General features: G+C 48.6%; 1 protein-coding gene across 1 annotated transcript in view; it reads right to left on the bottom strand.

Moving 5' to 3' along the window:
- Positions 1-13,919, bottom strand: part of MED12L (mediator complex subunit 12 like) — a 132,244-nt gene extending 118,325 nt beyond the window's left edge. Inside the window, exons 1-7 of the mRNA XM_026854942.1 lie at positions 13,911-13,919; positions 9,093-9,197; positions 7,145-7,336; positions 5,378-5,537; positions 2,094-2,263; positions 1,394-1,504; positions 706-975 (exon numbers count right to left, since the gene is read on the bottom strand). Of these exons, the coding sequence (XP_026710743.1) occupies positions 706-975; positions 1,394-1,504; positions 2,094-2,263; positions 5,378-5,537; positions 7,145-7,336; positions 9,093-9,197; positions 13,911-13,919 (1,017 nt within the window). The remainder of the gene's footprint in view (positions 1-705; positions 976-1,393; positions 1,505-2,093; positions 2,264-5,377; positions 5,538-7,144; positions 7,337-9,092; positions 9,198-13,910) is intronic.
- Between the last annotated feature and the right edge of the window lie 741 nt (positions 13,920-14,660).

The raw sequence follows: 14,660 nt of genomic DNA, 5'->3' as shown, positions 1-14,660 counted from the left end.
GTCACCTGGCAGGTCCCTGCCGGCCTCAGGCCGGTGCCTCCCCCGGGCCATCCCCGCACGACCCCGGAGACAAACCAGGGCACAGGCAGCGGCAGGAGGCTTTGGGGAAGTCTCACCAGTCAGCACTCGGGAAGGCAAACAACCACAGCTCATCCTACAAGTCCTTTTTCAGAAAATAATTACTCTCTTGACAATTCCGCTATTGCTGAGCAACAAGGACAAGCGAACAGTCTCTTCTCTTCCATGGTGTTAAACACTCTGGAAGTTGATACAGCCATATAAAATCCTGACAATACCAAACCGAAGCGGCCTGTGGCGGCACCATGCCTCGGTGACGGCAGAAGAAGCAAGGCCAGGCTCCGCGGCGGCGGCACGGTGTGAGCGGCTCCGCCGGCCGCGCACGGACGGGGCTCACAGACACGCAGAGCGCCGCCAGCAAGGCTCACCGCAGGGGACGGGCTGCGCCACCCTGGCACGGAGCCGCTCCGTCCCGCAACAGAGGTGCGGACGGACACACGGACAGCACACGCTTCCCTGGGCGCGGAGAACCCGCCCGCCCGCTCCCCTGACCCACTCTGCCCTCGCCCTTTAACAGGCACATTTCTAACCACAAGTAGCGCACCCCACCCCACCCAAAACACTCCGCTTGCCAATAACCGGCCTGGCTCTGGCCTTGGAAACGAAGAGAGGAGAGCATTGGCCTACCTGCAGCATGCAACTAAGTCCATAGACCAGTGGACGGTGCTGAGGGCAGGAGAGGAAATCTGAGCAGGCCAGCTGTACTGGGCTCACCACGGGGCCGGCAGCCGGCGGGCTGGGGGCTGCCAGAGGAGGGTTACTGGCTCCGATAATCATGTGAGGAGAGTGTGCGGCTACAAGGTTAGGACCATCGCTTAGCAATAAAGATAGGCGTCTGGCACAAAAATAAGCAAGGCGACGGGATAGGTAAGCTGACTGAACAAACTCTTCTGAATACTGAAATTAAAAAAATGCGTTGTTTACTACACGGTCTGCTCCATGTATTCGCTTTCTGTAACAATCTAACATTGAACATGCATAAACTAGAAGGGATGACCTCCAATATTTAAGAGTCCAGAAGTTAAAAAATAAAAGAACAGCTCAAATGTAAATCCATACTTCTGTCTCTTAAAAATTTCATCTGTCCTCCAGGACCAGTTACAGTAACAGAATCCTTCTACCAGTTCAAGTTAAGGATTATAAAGCATGAACATTTTTAAGGTGTTTATAATTTCCAAACACTCACCATGCAATATGTTTCCCTAAATGTCCTAAGTAAAAATGTCCATACATATTTTACCACCACAAATAATAAAATCATTTAACATGTATGAATCACACTTATATTGATTTTGGCTCTAAAACACACATGTACCTGCAACATTAGCGGCAACAGCAGCTTAAGCAGATCATCATCAGTGGGTCTGATTTTTTCCAAAACATCCAGTATCCACGTCAAATACTCATGTCTCTCAAGCATTCCTTCCTTAAAGGATTTAAAACAGCACATCACATCACATATTAAGCGGGAGCGCTGAAGAAGCAGTGTGCAATGACAGCCTTTATTTCATTTCTGGTCTAGTTCTCACTGTCCCCCCAGCACAGAGCCCTCACCACACACCGCAGCCTACGGACAGGGCAGCGACTGCCAGCAGCACCCTGCCCGAGCCACCGCTGGTGGGCAGCTCCCTCCCAGCAACCCTTCTGCTCTTTCTGTCCTTGGGTAGAAACAACCAGAGTTTGTTTCTTAGAACACGTGGAAAACAACAGCCAGGCAACCACTCTAAGAGCCAAGGCTTCACGTGCCACGGGGGCCTCAGCCTGATCCACAACCATTCAAAGCACCCTCAAAAGATGGGATAATATAGAATTGAGAATAATTGAGCACATGGCTGCAATTGCAATCAAGCATACTAAGCAAATCAAAGCTTTTTCAGCAAGCAAACCTTTAAAATTATTTAGCATTTACAATTTATGCAAGTCTTATGACAAAAGCTACCACTAAGTTCTAAAATTGAACATCCCAAGAATGGTAACCTCAAAAAAAAAAATCCATGCACTTCCTACAATATTACCTGAAACATATAAAATGACAATTTTTCATTATATTCCCACTGCTTCAGGGCTTGTTCCATCTCTTGAGGCATCACTGTGGAGATGCTGCCCTGGCTGGAAGCCACATGATAAAACTCCGCAACCTTTGCCAGCTGCTCCCGAAGGTATTTGGTTATAATCTGAGTCCATTCTGCAAAAGAAGTTTACAATGAGAACACTTCAGGTGGTGGAAGACAAGAATGGCTCTCACAGCGAGAACGGACCCAACTGACACAGCCTCTGCCATCAGACACTCCCCCAGCGCGCTGGCGCAGGGGCGCGGGGTGCTGAGGCGGGGGCTCCCTGGGCGCGGGGCCCGGGGCAGAGCTGGGCCAGCCCCACACCCCCGTGCCTCGGGGAGTCACCCCTCGCTCCCATCAGACTTCAGCGTGCGGCCTCAAAACTGCCTTGAAATGGAGAAATACACTTCATTACTCCCTTCCACCCAGACCCTGACTCCCTTTTCCTCCCTCTCCATACACAGCCAGCATAAAACTCCACGGGACTTTGCAGAGCAATGGGATACAAAACTGTTCTTTCTGTAACCACTCAAACATCTCCTCCAGGTTTTCACTGACAAGAATGCAAAAGCTGAAGAGCACCTTCTCAGGTCACAGTGACCCGCACAGCGCAGAGCTCTGCCACTACGACTGATTATCTTCCCTTTGTCCTAGGTAAGTCAGTAGGTGCTCTTCAGCAAATACACAAACCTATTAAAAATGATCAGCTTCTCTCTGCTCAGCAGTGATTCTGGATATAGTGTAACTTGGATAAATTAGTGAAAAAAGTAAACTTGCTTGGTCATATACCTAAAGCTTTGGGGAAAGAGGAATCGCAAGGAGTGCATTCTCTTAACAGTAGCTGCAACAACCGAGGGTATTTGTTAATGTCTCGGAGACAAACATCTGACAGAGCTGTATTTAATCAGCAGGCAGCGTATTTGAGAAGAGCACACTCTTTTATGAATACATAATGCAGTTGCTTTGACAACCTAAGCCTGTTTGCTGTCAGAGCTGCAGGAACTACCACTCAAACACAACTATTTTCGCTGTTTACTACCCACCTCAGACTTCAGCTAACACGTTCACTCTTTTTTTCCCTTTGCAGCTCTGTCAACATACACAGACTATACGTTAAATGTTTTCCTATCCAAATCCACTGCAATTTCTGTATTAAGCTAGTGGGTTTTAGCGTTTTCACAGAGCAGTTTAACTACATTTACCTCAAACATTTGCTCACTTTTAGAAAAACAATTCCAAATCCACTACTTCAAACTGATTTCATGTGACAGTATGAAAGAATAGTTTTCCCAAAGCAATTACCAATATCTCAGTGCCACTGAGTTAGAAACAATGCAACTGCCTTTCTGCTACCTGAGGCACAGATACAAAACATTTGGGGAACTGTCAAAGGCTGCTCAGTAACACGCAGCAAACTACTTCCCGAAAAGCTCTCAGCAACCTTTGCAGAACAGGGAATTTGGACAGCAGATGTCATCTTCAGTAACCCACCTCAGGACACTGGCTGATAAGAGTCAGGGGCACCTCAGCCCACAGACCCTTACTGGTCCTGTTCACCCTCGCTGGGTGCAGCCACGGCGCCAGCCTGAAGCAGAGCCAGAGCAGGGGTCCCTGCCGGCCCCCCAACCCACACCCCTGCCCCACACCTTCCCAGCAAGCATAAACTCGTTTTACTTTAAAGAGTTACTACTTCCAGCCAGAGCAAACCAGTTCTAGATCAATTTATCGCAACAGAGGGGACAACCTTAGCTTTCCTCACCTCCTCCTTCCTCCCCCACTCCCAGACAAGCAGGAAGGAGGGTGTTTAACTACACCCGGGGGTTCGTGTGCCAGGCAGAGGATCAGCCCCGGTCCTGGTGCACAGCATCACCGCTGCAGCCCCTCTGGAGAGCCGCAGATGCTCCCCCAACCTGCAGCACTACTCGTGACGGATTAGGAAAGCAATCAGCCTGCTCTCACCGCCTGCTCCCCTGCTCGGGTCTATCCCCAGAAGTGCTTATGTCGTTCAAGAGAAGAGGGACAACCACGGGAGAGGCTGGAAGGAGGGGCTGTTTCAGCAGCCCTCAGTGCAAAGAACGGGAGGGGAATTTGAAGAAGGAAAGAGCGAGTCACCCAGCTCTGCTCGGTAACACCGAAGCAGCTCAAGGGAGCCTGAACACATGGAAGGAGGAGTGGGGAACTGTGCTGATCCCCCACCAAAGCAGCCCTGCCCTCAGCACGGCGGAGCAAGCCCAGCCCCGCAGCCTCCCAGAGCTCACGCCCCAGCGGAGGCACCGACCTGACCAGGCAGATGGGCAGGTGTCTCCCTCCCTTCCTGCCAGTCACATGCATTGCCTCCCCCTTTCTCTCTGCCTCTAGAAATCAGACTGGTTTGTAAAAATATTTTTAAAACTATCACCAAAAAACAAATGTAAGATATTTGCTAAAACACAGAAAATAAACTTTGGGGGCTGTAACTAGGAATTCAGAGTGAAAATGGGTGTTATGAGTCTACATATTAAAAAAAAAAACACAGCAAAGTTTGAAAGAAACAACAGATTGAGTTGGCAGGAAGAAGCAGACATTTCTCACAGCAATCCAGAGATCCTGCTAATCGGCAGTGAAATTATCTGCTCTGAGCACAATTATCTCAAGGACAAAGAAGTAAAGCGTTCATTCCAGACAGCAGAAAAACTGTAGGTAGCGTATGTTAATTGTGAGAGTAAAACTACAACTTTGATAATAGTTAAAGTACCTTTGAGCAGGTGTTCAAGGTGTTCACTGCGTGGCCCGCTGGCTCAGTGCCAGACAGCATCATTTGAGGTTAGTATTTAAAATAAATACATTGCCACCTGCGTTCTAAAAAGCAAGCTCTGAAATTCACATTTCATCCCAGGCTTTCTAGATCTGCAGTTGTGTTCCCTCCCCAGTAACAGTGACCTTAGCCCAGCCTTTGCCACCCTGCCCACCCCACAGAGCGCGGTGCCGGTGGCGAAGGGGCAGCGCACTCGCCCCTCCGACTGCGCCTGGGGATTCAGGGAGGAATCAGCTGGGAGGAGCAGCAGCCAGCAGGGCAGTATTTATGCTGCATGGCACTTGGTACTCTGACACACATTTCTAACTGAAACTGATTCAAAAGAATTTTTATTCCCCTTCCCACTACAAAGATTCCTCTCTGGATGCCTGGTAACACCAAGGCCATGAACAAGAGGAGACGGCCCCTTCAGCTATCGTTATGCATTTAGACATTAGAGATGTTTGTTTACCAATATTTGGGTCAGTGGCCTGGCGTTTCTTGATTTTAGCTTCAGAAATAGCAGCATAGTAGGCACATGTCATTTTGATCAGCCATGCCGCTCGCAGCAGCGGCACAGAATACTTTGCTAAGTAAGCAAAAACATCTTCTTTTTTACTGAGAATAGGAACCTGAAACGAAAGAGAAAGGAAGTTAGAGCACAGAGAGCAGAGAGCAGCCGGCACCCCCTGTTAGCTCGGGCCCGCGGCACCTGGGGAGCAGCAGACGCCCTCGCCAACCCGGGAACCAGCTGCACGAGCACCACCTCTGTCTGGACACATGAAAACAGCGGCCTGACAAAAAAGAGACGCTGCCCCACACTCCCCCCAGCTTTCACCGGGAGCACCTTCCCCTGCACAGAGACCAAGGGCCACTAGAAACCTCAACACAGCCAAAGGGCCCCAACGTGCAGAGAGTCCTGCGAGCTGATCCTCAGGACCTCTGGAAAACAGCGACATACCAAGGGTTTGGGAAAGGGTTCGCTTACACAGACACCACCAGTTCCCTGGTGCCCACAACAACCAGAGCGTGCCAGGGAACAGCCTGGCCAGCTAACGCTGCCTGCATTGGCCACGCACGCAACGGGGCTGGCTCGCGAGACTCCCAGGCGAAGAGTCACCTTATCTGCTCACTGCAATCCTTACAGCTTTCTGCCTGAAGCTAGAATCACTTTAAAATGCATTTTTAAAGCATCATATATGAGAATAAGATATTTCGCAGCCAGTGGAGGCACAAATGCCTTAACGTCCTTAGGTACTGTTATCAGCAGGTTTATAAATCTGGTTATTTAGAAGAAAATTTATGAAAGAAGTCTCTGTAGCACTTCTAGTCACAAAGTTAACCTCTCAGAAAGTTTGGGAGAAACTTAGGGTGTGAAGCCCTTGTTTTTCTGGTGGCTCTACTGGTCCTCAACAACTGCACAGCAACAGACCAAAATGGGTGGAACTTGTACCTTCTGTTATTTTGATCCATTTATGCTCAGTAGTCTTGGAATAAGAGTTCCCTCTGTCAGTCTCATTTATAGTTCAGAATATCTCCCAGATACCGTAAGGTTAGCTGCTTGTGCACAGAGCTTCAGGAAAGAAAGGCATGAATAGCAGCACCTTTGTTACTGACTTCTAGACGCCACCTTGGATGAATATTAATGACCACTTCAAATTTATCTGGTACTGCTGTTCTTAACAGCACGCTGTATCCAAAAAGATAGCTCAGAATTGCCTTCTCCAGTTATACAGAGACTGCTACAAAGCAGAAACTCTTCTCCTTAATGAAAACTTCAACGAGAATGCAACTAATAAGACCATTTAACAAAGATTGTTAATACAAATACAAATTTAAACGTGAAGAGCAGGCAAAGGGGTTGGAGTTAGCAGGCAGGTTCTTTTATGAATGCACTGGCTTCCTAGCTGATTGTCTCCTTGCCAGACAGGAGAATTTCTGTTCCTTCACCTGAGAAAGAGACCCTTGAAGGGAAGCACAGAGGCAAAGAATCTGGCTGTCCATAAAATGAGCACACCTGAGCTGAAATGCACTCAGAGGAACTTTCTACCAGCTAGATGGGACGTTCCCCTTCGCCCAGGCACCCTCCCTGCAGAGAGGGGACAGGGACACCCTGCACAGCCGCGGCTGCCCCCAGCACTGCGCCTCATCCAGCACCATCAGCCGTACCGCCCTACTCCTACAGCCCGAGCCAGTACAATCCAATAGCCAAGTAAGAGAGGAAGGAGTATTTTGATACCTTTTTTGCTAAAAGAGTCAGTGGTTTACTGCCGGCTAAATCTGTGAACCAGTTGTGAATTGCACTCTGAGACCGAGCAGTAACCAGCCAGTAGTTGTCTTTGGCATTTACTTGTGGTTTCTTCTTTCCCGTGTCCTGGAAAGTGTTAAGTTTTAGCTTTTCCGCGAGTATGCTGCTAAAGTAAGCGCCAATCTGGTGGGAGAAAAAAGACAAAACATATATGACAACCCAGTAAGTAGGCATCTACCATACAGTAATGCACAAAGGCTTTCCACCTGAACAGACGCAGCCGCTCCAGTCCGGGCTCTCAATCCAACATGACCACGTGGCCATTCCCTGCAGCGAGGGGATGAATTCACAATTAAGCGCCCGTGCGACACTTGTGCATTGTCACTGTACAAGCTGCGGGTCAGCAAAACCGAGCCAGAGGCGAGCAGGCCGAGACACCAGAGGTGCAGCTGCCACCTAGACTGGGTCCCCGCGCGTGCCCAGAGCCACAGCCCTCCGGCAGATGGATGGGCCCCCGTTCAGTGCACCCCGAGAGCATCCCCAACACTCCCCTTCTACGCTTTACCCTGGCATGAAGTGTGTAAATACACGATTTTCACTTCGATTTGGAACAAACCACACTGTCACGGGAACACCACCCATTGTCTTGCCATCATCAGTTAGAGCAGGCAAAACTTCAGAGACTGGGGTAAGCTAGGAAGAGTTCTGCCTTCTGTTTAGAACACCTCCACTACCACACGATACCTCCAGAGTGGAAAGCTTTGCAAGATTTGCCTCCCCAGTACTTCCAATCCCAAAACAGCAGAAAAAAACTCAATAGGGATTTTACTTCTGATGTAAGCTTGTTTACTTTTCAAAATTACTGTAATAGAAATTAATTTTCAGGCCTGTCAGTAAGAATAAAATGTTTGATCTTCTAGTAAATACATTCATACCTGGGTAATTTTAAAATATATGAAAAGCTTTTAGGAGTTACTGAACTTATTTTGGTGATTCTATGCTTAAATCTTCCAAATAATTAAGCCCTTCCTTGTGAATTTCTGGTTTAGTTTTCAAACCATTATGTTCAATACCCAAAACACAAATAATTAAAATATAAGACAGAAAGTGCCTGCAGGTAACAATTCTAGAAAACATGATCAGAAGAATGGAACAGGAAAACCTTTAACATTTCAACAATAGCAACCCTGTCATTTCCTTGTATCTCTTCTGCTGCTAAAATAACAGAGCATCACTGTGTAAGTAAATTTGTGTTTTCCAATAAGTTGTAAAGTTATATATTTTAAAAGTCAAACAACAGAAAATTATTTTGTCTGGAAAAAAAAAAAAAAAAGCATACATGAATCTGGACAGATTCCTCAAAGAAATACTGGAATTTATTTTTTTTTCTAAGCAGCTCTTATATTCAATTTGGAGGATAGTAACTAGTGATTTTTATTGCTCTTCTGTATCTCACACTTCTTTGACTCTCAAAAAGACACCCCAAACCCCAAACCACAGGAGAGCTAAGCTAAATTTCACTAAACAATGCAAGAATATATTTCCAAGAGACCTGGACCTCAGCAACCAGTTTCTCCTGGCAGAAAACAGCCCGATGAAAAAGATGCAAGACCAAAGCAAGCTAAAGGTGTGGAAATACCAGGGGCTTCCAGGGGAGGAGGCACTGCTGCCTTCATGAGTGAAGCAAAGAAAGAATGGGAGTGCAAATAAATGTCCCTTCTACAGTGACGTGTGCTAGTTCTGGTTTGTTCTTGGCATCCATGTTTTCCTCTGAAGACTGGTATCAGTAGGTAGCTCAGCGTTCTTATATTAGTTCTGTAACTAACTTGAACATGAAGGCTTCCGACTAGAAAGCAAAGCAGTCAGGAACCAAGTACAACCCCTGGCAGCTCAGTTCCAATCTCAGTGAACACACTCGGATGGAAAAGCCCGGCCTTACCTTTGAGGCATTAATGACGATGTTTCTAGCAGATCCATGCTCATCTCCAGAGAAGGCAGGTTGGTTACTGAAGCCTTGCTTCACGTTCACTGCAGTAAGTTCATCCTGCAAAGAGTGTTTTAAGGGCAAAAAATGAAATGGCAATGTAAGAAGTCAAATCATGCAGAGAAGCACATTTTTAGAGAGGAAATTCATGTATTTGTTAGTACGTCACACACTGCATTGCCCCGAACCCTCAGAGCCCTTCGCACGTTCACAGGATTTCAGTGGGGGGGAACACAAGGCCACTCCTACCCTCCAGTCCCACCACAGGCTCCAAGGCCGTAACTTGATAAGGATGCCGCTTGCTTTGCTGACAGAGGATTGCTGGCCCTGTGAAGGACAGCAGGAGACAAGGCCTTGGCAGCCTTCACAAAACCTGATGTGTCCCCCAGCGCTCCCCCCAAATCCTCCTCCTGGAGCTGGCACCAGTCACCAGCCATCCCGAGCACCATCCTCCCCCCCAGACACACTGGGCTCACTGGAACCATCCTTCCCCCAGAACACAAACCTTTCTGCACAGTTGTTTTGTGGCCTTTAAAAACGTCACTCTCTCGGTTTGCAGCCCCACAACCACCGTTTGAGAATATCTACTGAAATAGGAAACAGACCACCTCTAGCAGAAAATTTCATCTGTCCCTTTTGCAACTAAACTCACTTCTCCTGGAGTTACTTTCGCAGTGGAAGTGCTACTGGTCTCGTGCTACACTACCAACACACCTTTATTTTGCTGCATACCAGTATTTAAGCAGGCTTAGCTGGACCCTGTTGGCAGCCAGAACAGAACAGACAGAAGTGGGGTCGGCAGCATTAGGCACAAAAGCACATCCCAGCCCTCACACCCAGGCTGGCACTTCCTAAGCGAGGCCCATCCTTCCCTCTCCCTGCACCTTGGCCAACATTAATACTCTTCCGTGGCAGCTGCACAGTTCGTTCACTCATCCAGGATCACACGCCCGCCAGACTAAGGTTTACCTGCACCACGGGAACGGGAACTCAGCTGGTTTGTTTGCCTTAATGCCGCTCTGAGGAGGAGGCACAGATCTCCCCAGCACGCCGGTCCCCTGCCACCACAGGCACCCAGCCCGAGCTCAAGTGGCAGCAGGTGAGACACTGGAGCAACCCCCGAGATGACTGTGAAATAACCTGTGACAACAAAGAGCAGCTGCCCTGCCACCAAGCAAACCAAAGAGGAGAAAATAAAGTTAAGAATGTCATGATTTTACTAGAAGATTTTATTACCAGCTTGGGGCAACATGTCTCCCCCAAACCAGACCCAGCAGCTTCCATTCAGTTTTTTCTCTTACGCTTTGCAGTGCATTCTGCTTTTCAGTATTTTTGCAGAGTCTGGGAGTAACGCAGGAGACGGCAATGTATCAAGAAGAACTCTAAGCTCTCTAGGGTTTATGAAGTTAGCAAGCCTCATATGAATTTTAAATTAAATCAACAAGAAGTGCTGGCTCCTCCACCCACACCATCCCCAAGACAGCCTTGAAAACACAAATAAAGGCAGGGATGAAAGTGATCAAAGAGATTATAAGCAAATAAATAAAAGGTAAATGGCAAACAGATGGAGATATATGTTACTATTAGTGCCATTTCCACAGATGACCCCAGGTCTGTTATCTTTAAACTTCTCCTCCTTAGAAAAAAGCTGTCTAGATATCATTACGCTGAAAATAACCAAGAACCGTATGTTGTACTGCTATATCTACCACTACTGTAGGAACAAGCTGCGGATGGACTGACAACACAAACACATCAGTGTTTTGGTTTTGTCTGGCTCAGATTATTAGCTCGGATTTCTCCCTGCCTTCAGCAGTAGTTCAGAAATTTTAAACACAGAAGGGTTGCATAACCAAACACTAGCTAGAAATGAAAAGGCATGTCATCTGTGAAGACAATGCACAGAGATACCTTTACAAACAAATCAACAATAAAATGGATGTTCACAGGAGCTCCCATTACAGCTCGCTTGCACCAGCCCCACTAAGAGCTCCAGGCCCTTTTCCATGAGCAGAGCTGGCCGCTAGCAGAGGGGAAGGTTTCCTGGACAGACAGGCCGGACACCAGCACAGCCACAGCGCAGAGCAGGGAACGTGCCAGGGCTGAGCCCGCTTCCGCGCCGCTGGGTTTGTGAGCCCGCTCCGGAGCACGGGCCCGGGAGCCCGGCACGCTGCTGTCGCTGCCGCCCACGCTGCGCAGCACGCTGGTCCTCGGCGCTCCTGCAGGACACCGAGTTTCCTTTCGAAACGTCAAACAGGGCCCCGAGCAAGCCCGATCAAGGCTTAAAACCCTTTTGCAATTTTAAAGAGCCAAACGAAGGCTCAGGCCCAAGCTGCGTTCATTTTGTCAGAGGCGCAGCTGCCCCGCGCAGGACAGCCCAGCCCCGCGGCCGTACGCGCCACGCTCTGTGCACACAGCATGTGCCCTCCCAGACGAAGGCCCGGGACGCCCAGGCCACGTTCGCCAGCGCGGGGCAGCCTGCGGGGAGCGGACCCCGCGCTAAGGCTGTGTGTGGGGCCTCAGGCCAGCGCAGCCCCCTCCTGTCTGGCAAAGCCTGTCCAGAGGCCACCTGTAGCACTGGCCCAGCCAGGGCGCTCGAACAGACCGAGAAAAACCCACCGCTGCCAGGGCCATTGAGCTGTTACTCTTGCGTGCTCTGGACTGTATAATTCCATATTAATTTGGTTTTAATTAACAGGAACGGGCTCTTTCAACTTAAGCATTCTCCCGCTCCCTTACTGCTGCAGTAACACTTGCTCACTGCAGCATCAAGCGAGCAAGAGAAAAGCAGCGAACTAATGATGTATGAAGGTCTTGAAACACCAGGAACTGGCCAGTTTATTCTGACATCTGAGCTGAGCAAACACACAACATATACAGCTATACTGGCACGGGCAAAAACAAGGAATTTTTGAAAGGCATTCTTCTCCCTGACCTCAAAAATTTCCTGCAGACGAGAATTTTAAGAGAAATCCACATTAAACTTGCAAAATCAACAAAACAGATCTTTTTAACCAGTCGTTACTTCTCAATCCCTCACCTGCTCCACCTTTTGCTTCGTGTCTTTTCATTACACCAGGGCACCCACCTTCCGCAGCCCAGAGCACCCCAGCGTCAGCCTGGAGACGCGGACTCCGCGGGGAGGTCCAGGAGCTCACCTGCAGGGTACCTGCTGCAGCACAAAGCTTCCACTCCCACTCAGCTCACACTATCGGATGTTGGGCTTGGTTTGAACAACGAGATCAAAAAATAACTCCCTCAGAGGCGGTGTAAAATACAGTGCCAGTTACAAATTACTAAACAAGCTCTATTTCACAAAGTAGAGAGAAATAACCACATTTAGAGGAGCATTATCCACTCCGAATCAACGGCCAGAAGTCGCGAGCAAGGATTAGCCATACCCGACAGCCAACCACGGGCAGAAGCAAGGAAGGAAGGCGACATACTGTTATCAACAGATACCGGGAGGGCCCAGAGAGACTCTGAGCTGGCGTAAGGGGATAATGCTGGAGAGGCCTGACAGAAATTTCACAGAATCACAGAATCATCATGGAAAAGCCCTTGAAGCTCCTCCAGTCCAACCATGAACCTCACCCTGACAGTTCCCAACCCCACCAGATCCCTCAGCACGGGATCAGCCCAACTCTTCAGCCCCTCCAGGGATGGGGACTGCTTTTCTTTTTTTTTCCAACTACTTTACCTACTCCACCAGTGAGAAGGTGGTCTGAGCTACTAGTGATTGGAAACATCCGAGAACAGGGCCCTGGAGTGGTCAAACCCTGTGCAGTATGTGCAGAGAAGGTGATGAAATTTCTTCTGTCTGAAGGCTGTTTCTCAGCATAAAATGATGTTGATTGTGCTTTTTTTGTGCTTTGAAATGAATTCAACGGAAGTTAAAAGCATTACTCACAAGTAAAACCATCAGGATCTGACCCTGATGATATGGTACATTCAGTGGTTACATCTCTGTCTTGTAATAAACATGATTTGCATTATATTTTATCCATCGCAGGGAGACGGTAACAATTCAGATCACAGGAAGTGTTAGGAAAAAAGTGTATTCTAACACTTGCCCTCAACTACTCCTGCCAGGGCATGATTCCCAGCGCTACCTCTTGCTCCATAACCAGCAGCAGGGATTGCTGATCACACAGAGAAGCAACGTGCAAAGCACTGTCCAAGGTTCAAAGAAAACACATTACAGAAAGTCAAGGAGAGCTAATTCCTCCTCATCCTTCTCTTTTAGAGCAGTATCAGGTGTCAAAAGCAGCCCCACAGGTAACTGCATTCAAGCAGAAGCTATGTGCTGTGCAATCTGAAGCCTTCCCTTCCGCCACCCTGCCCAATGCCAGGGTGAAGCCTCACCCCAAGTTTTTCAGGAGGGGACCCTGCAGAGGTGAACGGGCACTGGGGCGCCCAGGGGCCCTGGAGCTGCCAGCTCCTGGCAGAGAGGGAGCTGAGAGAGGCACAGGGCGACAGTCAGCAACACCAGTGTCACCACAGCCTGTCCCCACCTCTACCAGGACCGGTAACTCCGCACCTGCCTCCTTTTGCAGTGACAGATTTCACCAGCCCGAAGGCTGGGACGGCACAGGACCGTGTCTGGAAACGCCCTGTGCAACACAAACACATACACACGTGGAAGGAACTTTCCCCAAGCCACATTTCAATCAATGACATTATGGCAAATAACAACAAGCCCGTTGCAGTTATTTTCTACTTCCTAATGCACCCATGAAATGTATTTTAAATATTAACCATCTGGGCACTTACCACTTCCATTCTTATTGCTGCGTATTTATAAACGTGTCTGCAAGAATCAATCCACCACCTGACTAAAAATATTCAACAGTCCAGAGCTAAAAATTCATCTCCGTACACTGTCATAGCAGAGTTCAGATGCAGTTCTGCCAGCCTGGTCACAATCACACATTGAAAATACACGTTAGGGAAATATTTCTAGCTACTGCAATCGTTAAGTTTGTAAGTAGGATGAGTAGTGGCCTAAGGGTGAAAAGACAGAGACATGCGAGGGGTCAGAAAATTGAGGTACATCTCAAAGGGTCAGTAATGGACTTGAATACGCATCTTTTATTGCGTGTTGTCAAAGCCACAACAAACACTGACCAACACAATCCAACGGGTCAACCAGCACTGACCAACAGTCACTCTCTGATGAGCGCTCTCCGGCCCATGGGAACCAGATAATGCTCATAAATGACTAACAAATTGCCCTTAATTAGCATCCTTTCTGGAAGCCTCACCGAGAGGACAACAGACTAGGTAGAGAGCAAAGCGCGAAGAGCGTCGCATGGCTCCCTGCTGTACTTGCTCTGTTTAACTGAAGCTCATCCTCACCCCTCAACTTCTCCAAGCCCGAATTCACCGGGACGGAAGACGTTCAGGAACACCAGGAGAACACCAGGACACCGCAGAGCATCAACACGAGAGGCAGGTGTACCCGCACAGAGCCTCATCCACGAGTCGCAGCCCAGCACAGGAGGCGAACCTCAGGAGAGACCC

This window comes from Athene cunicularia, assembly GCF_003259725.1.
Source record: "Athene cunicularia isolate RWA chromosome 9 unlocalized genomic scaffold, athCun1 chr9_part1, whole genome shotgun sequence".
In the NCBI taxonomy this organism is placed as follows: Eukaryota; Metazoa; Chordata; class Aves; order Strigiformes; family Strigidae; genus Athene; species Athene cunicularia.
The sequence above is the reverse complement of the archived record's forward strand: the minus strand, read 5'-3'. Positions and strand labels throughout refer to the sequence as shown.